The sequence below is a fragment of the Leuresthes tenuis genome, unplaced genomic scaffold (assembly GCF_036924035.1).
Source record: "Leuresthes tenuis unplaced genomic scaffold, fLeuTen1.0.hap1 SCAF_14, whole genome shotgun sequence".
Classification (NCBI taxonomy): Eukaryota; Metazoa; Chordata; class Actinopteri; order Atheriniformes; family Atherinopsidae; genus Leuresthes; species Leuresthes tenuis.
Genome location: NW_027325368.1, coordinates 3,758,839 through 3,778,631, shown reverse-complemented (window position 1 = coordinate 3,778,631; position 19,793 = coordinate 3,758,839). Strand labels below are relative to the sequence as shown.

General features: G+C 41.3%; 1 protein-coding gene across 1 annotated transcript; it reads left to right on the top strand.

Annotated features, from left to right (window-relative positions):
* The first annotated feature begins 2,635 nt into the window (after window positions 1-2,635).
* LOC140269135 (HERV-H LTR-associating protein 1) lies at window positions 2,636-18,062 on the top strand. The gene is made up of 19 exons (XM_072364157.1): window positions 2,636-2,726; window positions 2,992-3,048; window positions 4,689-4,769; window positions 6,069-6,152; window positions 7,397-7,480; window positions 7,559-7,642; window positions 7,733-7,789; window positions 8,858-8,938; window positions 9,445-9,477; window positions 9,588-9,677; window positions 10,841-11,002; window positions 11,149-11,221; window positions 11,643-11,830; window positions 13,050-13,076; window positions 13,320-13,346; window positions 13,590-13,616; window positions 13,998-14,154; window positions 16,155-16,237; window positions 18,019-18,062. Exons 1-19 carry the CDS (start codon window positions 2,636-2,638, stop codon window positions 18,060-18,062), a joined length of 1,530 nt encoding a protein of 509 aa, XP_072220258.1.
* Window positions 18,063-19,793: the final 1,731 nt, after the last annotated feature.

Genomic DNA, 19,793 nt, shown 5'->3' with positions numbered 1-19,793 from the left:
CCATTTTCTAGCTACAATGAGCAGTTCATCAGTGAAGTTTTCTGAAAATGGGGCTGTGTAATTTCTTTTTATGATTGCTTTTATGACTTTTAAGGGGTTTTTGTGCGTCTTTTCAGTGACCCTTTTTAGTTGTTTTTTGCTGCTTTATGTATCTTATGTGATCAATTTGTGTCCCTTCATTGTTGTTTTTGTGTTTTATTTTCGCTTCTCCTCTAAATTGTTCCCATCTCCGTCAATTTGTCTCTTCACATTTTTTTTAAAATCTTTTTTTGTTTATTTTTCGCAGCTGAAGGTGGCATCAAACCTCAGCTTCCCAGTTGAAACATAACGTATACATGCTGCTGATTTCTCATCATTAGGTTCATGCGTTGTTCTTCTTGTTGAAGTTAATTGTAAAAGTCTGCACATCTTTTTCCCTGCGGGCATCTGTTCCCAGGCCCTCGGCAGCCCTGTTAACTCCTCTGCCAAATTACCGCTGTGTGCCTGAATGTGTCTGAATGAGAAGGCCAACGCGACCCGAGTGCCCACCAATCCCACGTCATTAACCACTCACAATCACTCGTCTCATTCACTGATCTTCCCCGAGGCTCGTATGTCACTCCAGCGGCTTATTATGGGTAGTTAGCCACACTGTAAAAAGTGCCTGGAGACAGATTATTCCGTGTTGAATCATAATCCTAATTAATTTCACTTGTTGAGACCAAAAGCAAACAAACAAGTGAACAACTAACTCAGAGAGATGCCTCTTTTTGTCTTTCTGTGAAGATGCATCATCACGATCTCCTCCACCGTCGCCATGTTTAATGTCAGAAACTGAACTGGACACTGCCCTCTGGTGGATGTGTTACTTAACAACGACGCCAACGTAAAGCACGCATCGGAGCACGAGGGCAGACGTACTTATTTACCTATTTACATACGTAAAGGCAGCATAAATTAGCCTTAAGCCTCCACCCCAAAAACAGAAAGAAAGGGCTGAGACACGAGCCAATTTTAAGCAAAACCGGTGCCTTATATCTCAATAAAACCCCAGAAAATTGTGTGAAATTGTCCAAAAAAAGGACATAATGTGTCACCTTTAAAGAAATGACAGGAAGCTCATGTAAGACGTTCAGGCTGTGTTGAAGAGTAAAGGTGCTCAGACTAAATATTGACTTTAAAGCTTGTTAGAAATCTCTTTTTTTCTTTTTGCTGTAAGTTATATTTGTTTGTATATATTTTCTGGTTTAATTTAACTCAGGGGGAGTATTTTATGACCTTTTCACATCCAAATGTAAACCTAACACCATGAAACATATTTTTAAATCTGTTTCTGGGCCACATTTCAGCTAAAAGCCTTTTTATGATGTCTGTAGCAGCTGTTTTCACCTCTTCAGGGCAGTAAAACGCAGCAACTTTGGCCCAATCTTTGATATTTCTTGCAGCGGAGCCGGTGGACTTGGCTCGGATCAGTGTCCAGCCTGCAGCCACACACTGGGATTTGTGTTGGTTTTTTATTTTTTTCTCTAAGGATGTCATCGAGTTGCCAACCGCTTGTGTTCAGAGGGGGGAAACGGGCGCCGTTTAATCCTTATCTGACCGCCGGTGTGTGACACACCGGGGGAGGTTTGATGCTCAGCGGTCCTGCTCGGCTCAGACGTCCAGCTGCAGGTACGAAGTTTGTGAAGTTCTGGTTTTCCTTTGGAGAATACAGGCTGTAGAGATGTAATTATAATTAAAAGTTCCTAACTACGTACAGCTAAGTGTGAATCAGGGATAAAATGAGCCAGAAAAAGTAGAAACAATGAGTTTTACAGCCTGCAACGGACTGGAAAGTCATCTGTGGAGGATACTGATATCATGTTGCTGTTTAAAAGCTGCCTGGCAACAGTCTTATTCATCTTATTATCTCTTCTTTTTATCTATTCTTTTATTGGAACACATCAGAAAAAAATTATGTGAAGTTTAACCTTAAAAATAAGTAAATGTTCTGGAGTTATCTCTGTTTTTCAGGCAATTTCACCATGAAATTTTCAATAATTTATTTTACAGAAAGTGAATTAGAGGAGATGAAACGAAGGAAATGAGATTCTGCTCAGTTTCTGAGGAAAAAGCTGCAGACATGCAGATTTGTAGCAAAAAATTAACAGGAAAAAGCACAAATTAAAGGATGAACATGGACCAAACTAACTGTGTGAAGAGAGGGAATATCGACAGCTTTTATTAACGTACAAATCAAGTTTTAATTGAATAATGTGTCTTTAAAAGTGTTGTTTGTGCTGCCGTTGTGAGGCGGGAAATGTCTTTTATTTCCCTTTTTCAAGGCACAAAGTTGATCACATGAGGATCCTGAGAGTGGTTTTAATGCCTCTGAGAGCTGCTTCAGATATCTGCCTCCATCCTCCAAAATCTGAAGTTTTCCCATTTTCTAATTTGACATTTTTCCAAAAAACGTTGATGCAAAATTGGTGAATTTACGAAGAATTGAACCATGTTTTACTCCTTTTCTTTCCTTTCTGACATCCCGCTGTCTCTCAGTTGTATTTACATCCATAAATCCTCTTTAAATGGTTCTTTAAGGTGTTTTTTCTGCTTTGTTTAACAGATTTAACACTTTTCTTGCAGCTCGTGTGTTTTTGGGGGTTATTTCAGGGCCATGGCAGGCTTCAGGGGCTTCATGCAGCAGCCACGTTTCCGTTTTGCAACCTTTGTTTCTGCAGTTTTACTCTTCCTGATCCTCAGCCAAGGTGGGTCAGCTGCAGCTTCTGCCCTATAAGCGCTTTTTAAATGATACAGATGGTTTTATTTGGCTAATTTAGACCCTTGAAACTGTTTTTTTTTAATTGTAATTGTCATTGAATTTCTGCTCCAAACACAAGGAGAAGCAAAACTCTGTTTTTAAAGGATGTTTTTGACAGAAATCAGCATCACACTGAATGTACAGATGATCTTTGAGGTGGAGATGGTTGTAAAATATGTACATTTTAGTTGTTTTTAACTTGTTTTCCGCAGCTTTAAGACCCAAACAGCGGGAAGAAAGGCACAAAAGAGACTTTCCTGACTGCACAGGTATTTTTAAAACACTTCATTTTCCAGCATTCAGGTTCGGTTTTGTTTCTTCTCAACATTTCAGACTGTATTGAACACATTTAAAGGGCGTTACTCAAAGACCAAAAACTGTAAAATGATGCATTCTGGGCTACAAAATGGTAACACGTCTAAGTTTTGCATCATTTTCACCTGTCGAGCTTGCTTAAAGATAGTAAAATTACAACATTTTCAAAGCTCCAACCAAGCTTGGGTCCCATTAAACATCCAACTTTTCTACTTTCCTGTCGGTCGCAGTTTGGTTCGGGTAAAAAATGGGGAGAGAAAGAGGTTTGGAGTGAATAAAAACACGTTTCCAGGTTTGCTTCACATCACCTGAACCCTGAAAATGTTCCTACCTCAAACATTTTGTTTTCTTTTATGAAAGAAACAATCTATTTTTAATGCAGTCTCACAGAAAACATAAAGATAAAGATGAAGTTTGAGAGATTTTGGAGGACATCCAGCACCTCTTTTAAAGTAAAGTGATGCAGTTGGATTCTGGTTCAAGCGTCCAGCACAGTTTATGTGTTTATAGGCAGCGAGTTTTTAAGGAAAATGATGTTTTCCCAACCTTAACCACTTTGTTTTAATTAACCACCTTTAACCAAGCAGTTTGTAATGTGTAAATTAGTGACTGAATGCAGAAAATATACAGTTATTTGAAAGTGCTGGTGGTCAGTGGGGGGGTTCTTCCACCTCCTCCAACCTCTAAATGTGGCCTTTTTCTCCAAATAAATGTGATCCGGGACTAATTAATGAAATGCTGTGGCACCGTATTACTCTATTCTAATCAATAGAATAAATGGATGTGACGACTTCACATTTTTGAGAATCAGGCTTTGAACTGAGAGCTGATAACAAGCTGGGCGGTCCCTCTCCTCTTTGGACTGGAGGATGCAGGGTCCATTTAATTAACCTGCTTTGGTCCAGAGAAGACGGCCGTGTTTCTGCATCACGTTCGTACGGCTTCTTCTCTGAGCTTTAAGCTGCATCGGTGGATGTTACGGTGAGTGTTCCTGAGTCCATGCAGTGATTTCCAGGACAGAATCAGGTCTGTTTTTAATCCAGAGATCACAGACACCCAGGACTGGTTTTCAGACGTGTCCCTGAACCATTGTCCCTCTTCACTTCAGAGAGGCTCTGCCTCTCTAAGGTGCTCTTTTTTATACCCAATCACAATCCCGACCTGTTGCTAATCAACCTAATTAGTCTCAACTTGTCCCTTCAGTTACTTTTTACTAAAAATTACTTATTTTTCCAGCCTTTTGCTGCACCTCTCCTGACTTTTACATCAAATTAAAGATGAACTCACATTTTCAGGGACAAAATGTTACACCAACTTCCTGTTTTTAAGACAACCGCCACCCCAGCGTGGAATTCCGATAACGGTATAGGGTTATATAATAATAGTGATAAATTCAACATATTATTGTGAGTCTTTAGTGGTGCTTTTGGTAAATTGTGTCATTCTGCGTGAGCTGCTGTCACTTCCAAACGGGAAGAAGGGGAAGCTGTTATTCAAGTGTAATTCAGTGATAATTATCCTCATTCTGCTGATGTTGCTAACTCTGTGGCTGAGACTAAACCCAGAATAAACTCTCTCCGCTTTCATTCTGCAGAAATCCCAGCAGAGCACATCGATCCCGCTGCCATCGACCTCACCTCCTTGGTCAATACTTTAATAAATTCAAGCCAGTCAGGTTTGTTGTCATAATCTCATTCACTGGGAGAGTTGTGCTGTGCTATAAATCTTTAATGTTTGTCTTGACTGAAACTGTTTCACTGCTTCAAATGTCACTTTTTTAAGTGCAACTGAGGTCAAATTACTCTTTCCTCGGATTTAGTGCCCCTGAGAAATTACATTCATCCATCTTCTGTTTCTTATCTGGTACTGGACTGTTTTTCCTAGGTGAAACAAAGGCATTCCCAAACCCTCCATCCAACCATTTTCCTCTCCATCCGAGAGTGGCTCACAGAGGCAACGCCTCCAGAAAGAAACTCAGACATCCCTCTCTTGAGCAACACTTTCCTGCTCTTTTTAGGGGATATCGAGACGTTTCCAGGCCAGAAGAGACTCCTAGGTCTCCTTTGGGGCTTCGTCCCAGTTGGACATACCAAAAGCATCTTAATCAGATACCTGAACCATCTCAGCTGACTACCTTCAATGCAGGGCTCCCCCTACAGATGCTCGAGCTCCTCAACTTATTTTTAAACCAGCCACCTTACAAAGGAAACTCATGTCAGCCGCTGGTGACAGTGATCTCATTCTTTCGGTCCCTACCGGCCATAGGTGAGGGTTGGAACTACGATGGACCAGTAAATGGAAAGCTTTGCCCTCCTTACTGCTGACGAAGCATGAATACATCTGTCCATCTCTTGCTCCGTCCTACCATGACCAGTCAGAGGCAAAGACCCTTCCTCTACCTGGAGGGATAACTCCACCTGTCTCTGGTGGAGAACCATGAGTTGACTTTCATCCTTGTAGAAAACCATTCCAGTTCACTGAAGGTTGTGGCTTGAGGAAGCCAACAGAACTTTAATGGATTACAAACTTAAACTAAGGTAAATGCTCTGTGTACATCTCATGCTTTTAAACCTTAAATCAGGGCCTCCTCCCAGTTGGATGTGTTAGGAAAACTTCCAAAGGGAGGCGACCAGGAGGCATCCGAACCAGATGAACCACCTCAGCTGAGTCCTTTAAATGTGGAGGAGCAGCTACTCTGAGCTCCCTCCACCCCCAGCCCCCCTCTGAAGGAAACCCATTTCAGCCGCTTGTATCCACCCCTCCATGTACGACTGTGTAGGGACAGGAAAAAGGGGCAGAACATGCCTGGGATTTATTCTATTCCACATTAAACCAGTGAGAAATTGTCAGTATGTCCAACGTTACACAGCAGAACTAAGTTAATTTGGTTTATTTGCTTCCCCTAAATGGTGCAAAGCCTGTGAATGCAGTGATAACTTGTCCTATAATCCATGTTTTCCCCTGTTTCTCGCAGGTTCTCGGCAGCTCTTCTCTCTGCTCAGTGTGACATCCTACAGCTCTCTGGCTCTCCATAAACTCACCTTGTTGGTCTACAACAGTAAATATTGTCTCCTTACAAACTTCTGTTTCCTGCAAACATTTAAAGGGGAACTCCGGTATTTTTAAACCTGGACCTTATTTCTGGCATGAAATACGTTCATCTGCTCACCAAGAACAGTTTGGTGAAAGTCGGCGTCCTTCGGAAGATATTTAGATAACTGGAGATCCATATAACGGAGTGAACGGGGCTTAGAGCCTCTAAATAAGGCATTATCTGTCTTTATTTCACCAATACTTTAAGAAGAATGAATGAATGAACGTGTGCTATAGCTCTGTTAGCTCATAGCTGCTGTTATGTGGCTACTTGCAGCTATAGGAGAGCTAACGGAGGGATTTCTACACAGGCACTCTACTGGGACCACTTCATCCACACGCCCCCCTGCAGCACAGTTTATTCACTCCGTGCTCTGTGACAGTCGGCTAACTTCACACAGAGTTTGCTGCTGATAGTTTTGTGCAACATGGCAGGATATTTATCAGATTTTGACAACGTGAACGACGACTTTGAGTAAGATGGACGTTCTTACCGGAGTGAATAAACTGTGCTGCAGGGGGGCGTGTGGATGAAGTGGTCCCAGTAGAGTGCCTGTGTAGAAATCCCTCCGTTAGCTCTCCTATAGCCGCCAATAACAACAACACAGCAGCTATGAGCTAACAGAGCTATAGCACACGTTCATTCATTCATTCTTCTTAAAGTATTGGTGAAATAAAGACAGATAATGCCTTATTTAGAGGCTGCATCGTTCACTCCGTTATATGGATCTCCAGTTATCTAAATATCTTCTGAAGGACGCCGACTTTCACCAAACTGTTCTCGGTGAGTAGATGAACGTATTTCATGCCAGAAATAAGGTCCAGGTTTAAAAATACCGGAGTTCCCCTTTAAAGGCACTTCCTCTGCCTGTCTGTGGTTTATGGTGTGGCATAACTTTACCTGTACTGCCATCTAGTGGTGGAGAAACACATTACAGAGCATGATTAAGGAACTGAATCATTTTGGGACAAAAACTGACACAATTATTGTGTTTTTTAATGGATTATTATCAGATTAAAAGCTTAGAAAATCTCTAATGAAGAACACAGGAGCAAACCCTGTTCCCAAATGATGTTGTATCTGATAAATGTGACACAAAAACATTGAAATCCTGTCAGATTTAGTCGGAATTTTGGAAAGTTTTGAATGAAATATCAGAAACGCTTCCATCTCTTTCTATCCTGTAATATAACTGTGTGTTTTTATAGTTTCCAGCATTAAAAGCATAGAAAGCAGCGCGTTCAAGAGAAGGTTCTGCTACTGTGTCACAAACGAGACAAACGACCTGACAGGTAGGAAACTCTCAACTCCATCTCTCGCTCGCCATCAAACTCTTTCTCTTTTTAAACTGTAACTCGTTCATTCATCAGACTTTACAGCCATACTGTTGGATGTGATGGGAAACTCGACGAGTTACCTTCATGAGCTCTTTAAGTCTGCCTCCATTTTATCAGGTGGGTGCATGTTGATTGAATAACAGAAAATACACCACGCTGTGTTAGTTTCAGGCAACTTACGGCGTGTTTTCTACTTCTTTGTCTCAGTAAGTCAGAGGAATAACTCAGACTGCATTTACATCTGTGTGATGGCAGGTCAGAGGGGTAAGTAGAGCTCACTGGATCAGCTCCAATGATCCTGATAATGATCCCAAATCAAATTATCTTCACGTTTCACCGAAAGTTTAGACTCTAAAGTTCCACTCCTTTAAAATACTGAAAGCTTACAACTGTGTTAAGAGGTGAAAAGAGGATAAAAATCCTTCCATTTTCGGCTGAAATTATCCAGGACAGGCTGGTTTGTGTGTTTATATTTAGTTTTTCATGCTTTAACACAGAGTTTAGGTCTCCAGCATTCTTTATGAATCAAATTATCTTCACGTTTCACCGAAAGTTTAGACTCTAAGTTCCACTCCTTTAAAATACTGAAAGCTTACAACTGTGCATATTAATGAAAAGAGGATAAAAATCCTTCCAGGACAGGCTGGTTTGTGTGTTTATATTTAGTTTTTCATGCTTTAACACAGAGTTTAGGTCTCCAGCATTCTTTATGAATCAAATTATCTTCACGTTTCACCGAAAGTTTAGACTCTAAGTTCCACTCCTTTAAAATACTGAAAGCTTACAACTGTGCATATTAATGAAAAGAGGATAAGAATCTTTCCAGGACAGGCTGGTTTGTGTGTTTATATTTAGTTTTTCATGCTTTAACACAGAGTTTAGGTCTCCAGCATTCTTTATGAATCAAATTATCTTCACGTTTCACCGAAAGTTTAGACTCTAAGTTCCACTCCTTTAAAACACTGAAAGCTTACAACTGTGCATATTAATGGAAAGCGGATAAAAATCCTCCCATTTTTGGCTGAAATTGTCCAGGACAGGCTGGTTTGTGTGTTTATATTTGGTTTTTCATGCTTTAACACAGAGTTTAGGTCTCCAGCATTCTTTATGAGCCGCATAGCGGTAAATAACCACATTATTCTAACAAATATCTTTTAAAAGTGGACCCAAATATTGTGCAAGCTATGGAGGAATAACTCCATTAAAGGTCTGGCAACTCTTCAAAGTTCCTTTGTCTTGCATCTTGATTTCAGGTGGTTGCAAAATGTCTTTCTGGAATAATTTTGCGCTGTTTCGAGGCTTGTCTGAATATGATTTGTGGGTTTTGTCCAGGCAGAGAGGCGCCCGAGTTGTGGGAGGTGGGCTCCATCACCCCACTCTTCAACCAGACCATTGTTGAGGGGCCGCACAAAGGTTCGTTCACGCCGGTTTCTGGTATTTTCTGGCAATGAGCAGCTCAGCCAGCAGGTGGCAGCATTGATTCATGGTTTTCTTGGGTAATCTTTTCCATTGTGAAGCACTGGTGGAGTCAGGTTTTTCGGCTTGTTTTAGAGCCACTGTAGTGACTTTCTTTTGGTTTCCTTCCTCCTTTTTAAGTGGCCAACATTTCCTCCTTCAGACTTCTTAAAGTAAAGGTTCATAAACATGTTTCCACCAGCTAAAACAATACTGAGGACAGGCTTTATATGTACATGTTATTAGCCTGAAGACAGTTTACAAACCCAAGTCTTTCCTTTAGCAGCTAGCTGCCTTGTTAGCATATGATTCCTGTCTCTGTAAAGAACTGCAGTGTTAAACAAAAACATCTAATAAGTTTTAGTGGTGTAACCTAAAGGCTATCCCACAAAGAAATGTACCTTTTTCTGGAAAATTCAGAGTGAAATTTAGCCTTTCTTTTGGTTTCCTTCCTCCTTTTTAAGTGGCCAACATCTCCTCCTTCAGACTTCCTGCTGGTGAGTACAAAAGCTCCCTCAAAAAGCTCATTCAAGCATCTGCTGCCATCAACGAGACACTGAAGGAAGCTATTCTGTTCTCAAATTAAAGTATCTATTTTAATCTCCAGATTGGCACCAACTGCCCACGAATCTGAGTCACATCTCTCCGTCTGGGATGAGCTCCACGTTGACCGGCAGAGTCCAATCTACTGCACATGGTAAGTCTCTGCAGGAGGTCGGTATTCAGGGTTTGGAGCCTTTCATTTAACTCCTCCTGTTTAATCTGATGGCTGCTGACAGACTGTAAAGATAATATTAGATGCACATTATCCAGAAAGACTTTTATTTGTCTTAAGCAGTGACCGGCTCCTGGTTATCAGTATTATTTATGGTTAAATGTAATATACGTTCTGCCCAACATCCTCCTTGCTCTGTTTATGTAAAGTGCTTTTTGAATTATGTATGTTTGAATTTCTCTCCACCTGTGCTGAATTGTACTTTCCAGCTGACAAACACTGGCTTTTATTCTTGTTCACCAAGATATGGATTGAAATCTCACAAATTTGTCCTAATTTCTCCTCTAATTACAATCAAATTGAACTTTTTCTGCAGAATTCTTGCAAAACTACCACGAAGCTTTCACAGAAATACGTACATGAGTGTTTAAAAGGAAACTAACTGAATTAGAATTGCATATTGGAGATCTGCTGATACATTATTTCACACTCAAAAAGAATACTAAGGCCCTATTTGTAGGTTTTATGCATTTTTATATGGAAAACAAAATTTGGGTTTAAAAGCTATCGCATAAAACACACAAATAATGTGGAAGTGATGCTCAAACAAGAATAAAGTGCATAAAAATAACATATTATGCAAAATTACCAATATTGCAGAAGAAAATTCATGTTAATAGTAGCAGGTATATTTATGTATTTGTGCAAATTAGACACATTTGAAGTCATTTAATCTGGTTTGTTTAACAAAATACAATATTTGAATTAATTTGATATGTTTTAACTGATTAAATAACAATTTAGAATATTAATTCTAAACAAGTTATTCAGCGTTATTGAACAGGCGACAGAAAAGTTAACTTTGTGACTATTTTCTTCAGCCACTCTGGGTGAAATCGATGTGACAACAGCGGAGGTCACAACCACTCAGCCGCTCACGACGCCTCGATTTCAAACAATCATCATGCCTGAAAGTACATCTGCGGTCCGAAAGCCTGAGATGTCTAAAGCGTGGACGACACTAAGCAGGACGACACTTTTACCACTCATCAGAACCTTAAAACCTGCGTCAGTGACCACTGCTGCAGCTGCAGTTATGGCTCCGAAAACAACAAAAACTCCTAAAACCACAACCTTCCCACCAGCGATTAGCCTGAGCCGACCGATCACAGCTACAACAACTCAACAGTCCACCTTCACAGTTCATCCAGCAAGACTTTCAACAGCAGGATCCACAGCGGCCGGCAGGACTACAGTTAGCACGAGAACTACAACTCCCAGCAGGCCGGTGGAAACGGAGAAACCAGGTAAAGATCCACTGGAACTGAGAGGTTAAAGTTAACTGAGTTGAGCTCATTTAAGAAGGGACGGCGTTCTCTGTGATGTGAGAGTGAAATGATATGTATGCGTTTGTCATTGTCCCTGAGGATGCTCCCTCTGTATGCTGCATCAGTGGAAATCACAGCTGAATACACGCATTTCTGCCGTTGTTCCCTCTACTCTGAGAGGTTGCTGGTCAGCAAAATGTAGAGCAAAGTCAACGTAAAACAAAATATTGACTGATTCTGATGGTGTGAGGGTGAAAAAGAGGAATTCACGACACATAAGTGGAGCCACAACGCTGCTGTTAGAGTCTGTGGAAGTTTGGACTTTGGATTAGTTTTGTTTCTATTCTGTTTCCCTTTGTTGTGTTGATTTAAATCCGGTTTTATTCTGTTATTTGTCTTGTAGTTGCTCTCATGGTTCATCTTGTCTCGGCTCAGTTCAGTTTCCACCATCTTGGCCTTACTGTCCCCGTTCAGGTCTTGAGCTCCACTCACTCACCTGTGTTCAGTCCTGGTTTCTCTGTCCTTAGGGTTTTGTTACAGTTTAAGAATAAGCTCCACTTTCCTACATCCTCCAGCCTTGGCTCCTCGTGTCTCCACCATCCTGCTGCTCTGCTCTCAGGAAGGCAGCTGTAGTCACATCACATCCATTCACTGTCATTTCTGCACACACCGACAGGCTACTGATTGAGTTTCAGCTCGGAGAAAAGGTGTCCAGTTTGTGTCTGTGTGTGCGAGCGTTGGAAGGAGATGCAGGAGATGGTAACCGTGACAACGCAGCGACAACAAGGAAGCCATCGATGGACGAATGTAAATGTAATTTATTTCTACGGCCCTTTACAACAATCCATTTCGGTACCAAAGTGCTTTACAGCAGATAATAAATAAAGAAAAGAATAAGTACAAAACAATAAAATAACAGTAAAAAACAATAAAATAACAGTAAACGCAATAAAATACAGCAAAATTGAATAAGATAATATAAAAGTGTCTCCATACTACTGGGTATTAAAAGCCATCTGAAATAAGTAGGTTTTTAGCCCAGATTTAAAGAGGCCCAGGTCAGAAATAAGATGCATCTGGGGGGGGAGCTTATTCCAGAGCCTGGGGGCACCCCAGGGCTTTTATTTTGAGCTGAACACTTCCAACAAAAGTTGATTTGTTGACCTCAGAGCTCTGCCAGGGTTACAGTTAAAAGCTCAGATAAATACGATGGGGTGAGGCCGTTAAGAGCTTTAAAACCAAACATTAAAAGTTTAAAATCAGTTCTATAAAGGACAGGAAGCCAGTGAAGGGAGTTAAGAACAGGAGTGATGTGCACAGGTCTGTTAGTGTTGGTTAAAGACGGGCAGCAGCAGCATTTTGCACCAGCTGAAGGCGACTGAGAGAAGTCTGGGAGACGCCGACATAAAGTCCATTGCAGTCGTCTAACCTTGAACTTATTAGAGCATGGAGGCTTAAAAACATTTTAACTTTGGCCAGGAGACGCAACTGGAAAAAACTAGTCCTGAAAACATTGTTAATTTGTTTGTCAAACCTCAGATGACTGTCAAAGGTCAAAGGTCACTCCCAGATTTCTAACGGTTGAACTGAGCTTTGAAGACAAGGTGCTAAAGTCAGCCGTCACAGTTTCCCCAAACACAATACATTCAGTTTTATCATCATTTAAATGTAGAAAATTTAGACAAATGAATAAATAAGACCGATAAGCAGCTTACTTTAAAACAAAAACATTCAAATTGAATGTGTATAAATCATCAAATGGATTTAAAATCATGTTAAAGAGCAGTTTTCTGGGATTATTATTTCCAAATCCATCACAACAAGTAGTTCAAACTGCATAAAAAGCCATTTCCAGTGATTTCTCCACTTTAAGACTCAGCTGAACTTCATGCACAACTCCAGCTTTGATGATAAAACGTATGAAAAAGCGTGTTTTTAATATTTAAATGCTGCTTAAACGCTGCTTTTCCTGTGAAAAAATACAGAAAACCAAAGTTCTTTTCCTTAATCTTTGTTTTCCCGACAGGTTACAGACTGAAAAATGAGCACTTATGTACGGAACATTAATAAGAATCTAATTATTATTTCCAAATCCATCACAACAAGTAGTTCAAACTGCATAAAAAGCTATTTCCAGTGATTTCTCCACTTTAAGACTCAGCTGAACTCCAGCTTTGATGATAAAACGTATGAAAAAGCGTGTTTTTAATATTTAAATGCTGCTTAAACGCTGCTTTTCCTGTGAAAAAATACAGAAAACCAAAGTTCTTTTCCTTAATCTTTGTTTTCCCGACAGGTTACAGACTGAAAAATGAGCACTTATGTACGGAACATTAATAAGAATCTAATTATTATTTCCAAATCCATCACAACAAGTAGTTCAAACTGCATAAAAAGCCATTTCCAGTGATTTCTCCACTTTAAGACTCAGCTGAACTCCAGCTTTGATGATAAAACGTATGAAAAAGCGTGTTTTTAATATTTAAATGCTGCTTAAACGCTGCTTTTCCTGTGAAAAAATACAGAAAACCAAAGTTCTTTTCCTTAATCTTTGTTTTCTCGACAGGTTACAGACTGAAAAATGAGCACTTATGTACGGAACATTAATAAGAATCTAATTAGAACTAATTAATGTGTGTTTTTATGGTAATTATGTGTTTAAATATGATTAAAATGCATGAACACTGGTGATTCCTGTGATGCAAATAAGCACCGAACATTATGCAAAATGTATGTAACGAATCCCCACTGTGGGCCTCCAAAGGTTAATGATAACGTCTCTGATCACCTTTTGTTTAGCTTGTTCTTAATTTGTGATCAAGCAGCATGTATTTAAGCAGGCTGTGGACTGGCATCGGCGAAGCTTTAACCCCTTCAGACCCTGAGCTCGGTTTAAAGCGGTCCTCTTAGAGAGGTGAAAGGTTAAACGAGGCCACCCGTGACTGACTTGACGTCTCGCTCCGTCTGTTGAGAGGCTGTCCTTGGAGAAGGCCAGAGCTGACCGGCGAGTCCGTCTCCAGCGGCACGACGACGGTCGGCGCTCACAAGCTGCAGCCCTGCGTCCTCGAGCTCTGCAAGTTCTTCTCCCAGTGCCTCTGCAGACCCTTCAGCCAGAAAGCACGCATGAAAAGGTTTTCACACCTGCAAATTACACCTTTTTATGCGGGATATTGGAAAAAAAACAGTAAAAAATGCTTGATTTTGTCAGGTCACAGCCATAGAAATCAATAGACAATCTGTAGATTGTAGGAAAGGATTATTTATTATTATTAATTTCACCTATTTTAGCTTCATGTGTTCAATACAGACAGGAAGTCCAAAAGGAAAGTCCCTCTCACATTTCGTTGGGCAGCCTTTAGCTTTCAGCTTCTCTTCAGAGCTCTTTGAATATATTCAACCATGGCAAAAGTACAGAAAACCTCTGGAATATCATTTGATTTTCTCTGGTTTTAATCGATTTGTTGTCAAAGTTTATCTTCTGGCATTAAGAGACAATTTTGGACTCTTAGATGATTACAAATCTCTTCAGCTGTGTTTGCTTTTACACTGTAAAGGAGCTGGATTTAGGATTAGCAACAGAATAAAAAACAGCATGAAAACACGCATGAAAAGGTTTTCACACCTGCAAATTACACCTTTTATACGGGATATTGAAAGAAAAGCGGTAAAAAATGCTTGATTTTGTCAGGTCACAGCCATAGAAATTAAGAGATAATCTGCAGATTGTAGGAAAGGATTATTTATTATTATTAATTTCACCTATTTTAGCTTCATGTGTTCAATACAGACTGCCCGTCCAAAAGGAAAGTCCCTCTCACATTTCGTTGGGCAGCCTTTAGCTTTGATTCGGCATCGTTTCCAGAAGCTTCTGCTCCAGGATCATTGCTTCAGCTCATTGAGGTTTGCAGCATTGGTTTCTGCACAGCTCTCTTAAGGTCCCACCACAGCATTTCAGTCAGGCTGAGGTCTGGACTCTGACTGGACCATTGCAACACCTTGATTCTTTTCTTTTTCCCACATTCTGCTGTAGATCTGCTGCTGTGTTTGGGATCTTTGTCCTGTTGATGAGCCAGTTTCAGCCCAGCTTTAGCTGGGGGACAGATGGCCTCACATTTGACTCTAGAATACTTTGGTATCCAGAGGAGTTCATGGTGGACTCAATGACTGCAAGGTGCCCAGGTCCTGTGGCTGCAGAACCAGCCCAGATCATCAGCCCTCCACCACCGTGCTTGACAGCTGGTATGAGGTGTTTGTGCTGATATGCTGTGTTTGGTTTCCTCCAAACGTGCTGCTGTGCATTATGACCAAACATCTCCACTTTGCTCTGGTCTGTCCAAAGGACATTGTTCCAGAAGTCTTGAGCTTTGTTCAGATGCAGCTTTGCAAACCTAAGCTGTGCTGCCATGTTCTTTTTAGAGAGAAGAGGCTTTCTCCTGCAGCCCTTCCAAACAAGCCATCCTTGTTCAGTCTTTTTCTAACTGTGCTGTCATGACCTTTAACCTTTACCATGCTAACTGAGGCCTGTAGAGTCTGAGATGTAGCTCTGGGCTTCTTCACCTTGGGGTGAACTTGCTGGGACGTCCACTCCTGGGAAGATTGACAGCTGTCCTGAATGTTTTCCACTTGTGAATAATCTTTCTCTCTGTAGAATGATGGACTCCAGATAGTCTGGAAATGGCCTTATAACCCTTCCCAGACTGATGGGCAGCAGCAGCTGCTTCTCTGAGATCATTGCTGATGTCTTTCCTTCTTGGCATCGTGTTAAACTGACAGAACTCCTGCTTTTATAGAGCTGCTCACACTGACTGAGGATCAGTTAATTATTGATCAGCAGCACCTGGCTGCTTCTTACCCTCTTAATTCCCGTGGAAGCAGTCAGGGTTCACTTAGTTTAGTCTATTTCAGTGTAATATCTGTCATGTGTTGCTGTTCATCTGAGGCTGGATTCACTGATTTTTAAGACCTGAAAAGGACCTGATTATTTTTTTATTGTCTTGTGTAAAGTCTTCGACCTGAAAGAGGGTGTACTTACTTTCACATTCCTGTAACCTTTGAACTGCTCTGCTGTACAACAACAAACCATTTAGCATAAAAACCTTTTCTTCGGCCCCATTCTCCTCCTCCCTTACAGATACTGCGATGACAGCCACCTTTGGTACCTAAAGCACACGTTTGAGGTGTGTCGACGAGTCCGAAGAATCTCCTTTTCCAGAAGTAAGTGAACTGTACCGGAGGATAGAGTCGATTGAGAAGCTTTGGTGACAACTCTTAGGGCTCAGTTTAAACTGAACTATAGCTGTTTCTAACCATCACTCTCTTGTTCTGGGTCTCTTTTCTGCAGCTTCCATCGTGTCATTTTGTCTTTCCTCAGCTTTATTTTGTGTGTTTGATCTGAGCTGATCTGGGATCTGTCAGTGAGAGTGTCTGAGCACGACTTATTGTCCTGTAGAGACCCAATTTGATCTACTTTATTGAATCATACATCAACACATTTGACTGTTTCAGGCTGTAGATATGTCTGCTTTATTCATTTTTAGGGACTACTCTCTGACATGTAGAACATGTTTCCGTGCTCAATGTGACACGCCTCAGCCGTGTTGCTGGGACTCTGTATTGGAGCTCATTAGAGAAGCAGCTCCCGCTCCATCTGACAGTCTGATCCAACAGAAAGCTGGAGAAAAGACTCAAAACGCTGCCATATCATCCGCTGCTCCAGCTCTAAGACGATCTGGGGATCCCAACACGTTCCCAGGCCAGAAGAGATTTATAATCCCACCCAGGAGGCACCAAAACCAGATGAACCGCCTCAGCTGACTCCTTTAAATCAACCTCCTGATGGTGCAGCTCCTCCCCCCCCCCCGAAGGAAACCCATTTGCAGCCACATTTGACATCTCTCGCTCTGACCTGCCGTCACTCATGGACGAGATGCTTGAGCTCCTCTGCCTGAGGCGGAAACTCCCGACCGGAGGGAGCACTAAGAACCACGGCCTCAGCTTTGGAAGAGCTGACTTTCATCCTGGCTGAAGGTCGTGGCTTGAAGAAGCCGACAGAACCACATCATCTGCAAAGAGCAGAGCCGGAGAACCCGGAGAGAACCCGGAGAACCTGGAGAGAACCCACGCATACAGGGGGGAGAACATGCAAACTGCACACAGAAAGGCCCCAGCCGGGAACCTTCTTGTTTGTTTATGTTTTTATGTTATTATGCATTTAGCAGACGCTTTTATCCAAAGCGACTTACAGGTAGGTGGATAGGGTAAGGGGGGCCTTGCCTAAGGACCCCTACTGGAGGTAATACCTTTCATGCAGGGGATTTGAACCCAGGTCACCCACATTGTTGTGAGGCGACGGTGCTAACCTGCCTCGAGATGCTGTCCATTAAATCACCAGCAGGGGGCAGCACTGATGGAGTCCAACAGGAGAGCCGCTGCTCCTCCACATTCAAAGGAGTCAGCTGAGGTGGGTCATCTGGTTAAGAGGCACACTGGAGGGATTATAGGTCCCCGAGGCCTGGAAACGCCTCGGGATCCCCCAGGAGGAGCTGGGGAGAGTCTGGGTTTCCCTCCTGGAGCGAAAGATAACGGATGGACATCTCATATCTTTTAATTCGTAAGAAAAGCTGCTCAAGATACATAATTTGTGGGACTTTGGTGTAATAAAAACACCCAAAGGTCCTTTTACACTCGTCCTACTTTGTCCACTGAACAAACCCTGAAGAATGTCACCTGGTTATCTTAGTTTAGTTTAGTTCCACCTGCTGGGTTTAAAACAATCAATTACTTTGCATTAGTTTAACCGAAGCGTCAGCTGAGAGGAACATTCATTCATTTATTTATTCCAGCTTCATTGCAGACGATGCGGAAGACAGAAACTTGTTTTAAGACCTTGTGTAACTCAGTCACTGTGTTGGTGTTACTTCTCACTGCCACAGCAGGCAGAAGATCTTCCTGTGGTGTCGGTTACCTGGTCGTAATCCTTCTTCCCTGCTCCACAGATCTGAAACAGAGATGCCTGACAAAGATGTGCAATAAACTGTGACCAGAGAGGAAGCAAAGGAACAAAGAGCCGCTCATCATCGCAGGAAGCCACGGAAACAAGAAAAAAACAGCTGAGAACACCACTGGAACATCTGGGGAGCTCATGGAAATACAATGTGGAGCTGATCTGGAAACTGATCATTCGGTTTTTATCACTTTAATGTGATTTGGTTTAGTTTTTTTCTGACAAAGGTGTCATAATATCATCAAATCTGGACTATTTCAGTTAAAATGAACATTAAAGACTTGAACATCTGGAGAGCAGCGTGGATCACTAAAGGGAATCTAAATGAAATCATCTAAATCAGAAGAAGCTTTTTCCTGTGTTGGATCAATAGATTTGTTTCCCTGAAACTCCTTTTAAGTGATTCTTAAACCCATTTTCACCAAATAAAACCAGTCCAGGCGACTCAAAGCCTCCGTTTCAGCTTCTCTTCAGAGCTCTTTGAATATATTCAACCATGGCAAAAGTACAGAAAACCTCTGGAATATCATTTAATTTTCTCTGGATTTAATCGATTTGTTGTCAAAGTTTATCTTCTGGCATTAAGAGACAATTTTGGACTCTTAGATGATTACAAATCTCTTCAGCTGTGTTTGCTTTTACACTGTAAAGGAGCTGGATCTCAGATGAGCAACAGAATAAAAAACCAGCATTTCACATTAAACAGGATCCACACAGAGCTGCATTTTGCTTTCATTAAATACCGTTTCACTGAGAATATAATTTATTTTAACTACGTGTTTGTGTGGGAGACAACGTGTCCGATGTCTCTAATGATCGATTTAGGACAGGAAACACATTTCAGCTCTGATTTCAACACACTTCCATCAGCCATCGTGGTCTTTCACGTCCTGATAATCTGGAAGTTTTATCTGAATTTCCTTGAGAAATCCTCCAGTAACAGATTTAGCACACAGACGAGAATGGAAATAACTAAATTAATATGAGCACAGGGTAGCAAATAAACTCTTCTGGCCTAAAACGAGTGTGATTCTTATTCAATAGTTTCAGAATAAAATCATGGAAACTGTAGAAAAACAGAAATTCCAGGAAATGTTTGACAGCTTTGCTTCACACACAGTATTTGACTGATTATTTTCTGATGTCTGTGATGAAAAATTGGAAGTAAAAGTAAAGGAGGCATCATGTTTGTAGACTGGGACGATTTGGTGATGGATCCACAGAAGATGTTCTGGTTTCCAGGTGGTTTCCTGTCAGTTTCCACAGTAAAAACAACAGATTACATCTCAGTTCTTTATACAGTCCCAGGAAAACAGGAAATGGGTGCAGAAAAAACTGAATATTTCACATGAGAGCATTCATTGTGTTCCACTAACTTTGAGTTTTATCTACCTTGTAAATATTATTATATTACCTGAAGTAAAGACTGTTATGCTGAGTGGTTTTGGTGTAATTCCATCGCTATGCTGAGTCTGTGTTAATGTATGACAAATAAACCAAACTGAACTGAGCTGATCCATCTACTGTTGGCCCAAGCCTCATCAGAAATGGTCTCCATGGAAGGGTGGCTGTCAAGAAGCCATTCTTAAGGAAGGGAAACAGGGAGAAAAGGCTGAGCTGTGCCAAATGACACAAGAAGTGGACTGAAAATCAGTGGCAACAGGTCTTATGGAGGGATGAATCCTCCCCAGAGCCCGGACCTCAACATTATTGAAGCAGTGTGGGATCATCTGACAGAGAACGGAACAAAAGGCAGCCCACATCCAA

Excerpts from the sequence above, each read along its gene's own strand:
- LOC140269135 (XM_072364157.1), top strand. The coding sequence starts at position 2,636 with ATGGCAGGCTTCAGGGGCTTCATGCAGCAGCCACGTTTCCGTTTTGCA. Across the intron at positions 7,481-7,558 it reads CGAGACAAACGACCTGACAG|ACTTTACAGCCATACTGTTG; the intron begins GTAGGAAACTCT and ends TTCATTCATCAG. Across the intron at positions 11,003-11,148 it reads GGTGGAAACGGAGAAACCAG|TGGAAATCACAGCTGAATAC; the intron begins GTAAAGATCCAC and ends ATGCTGCATCAG.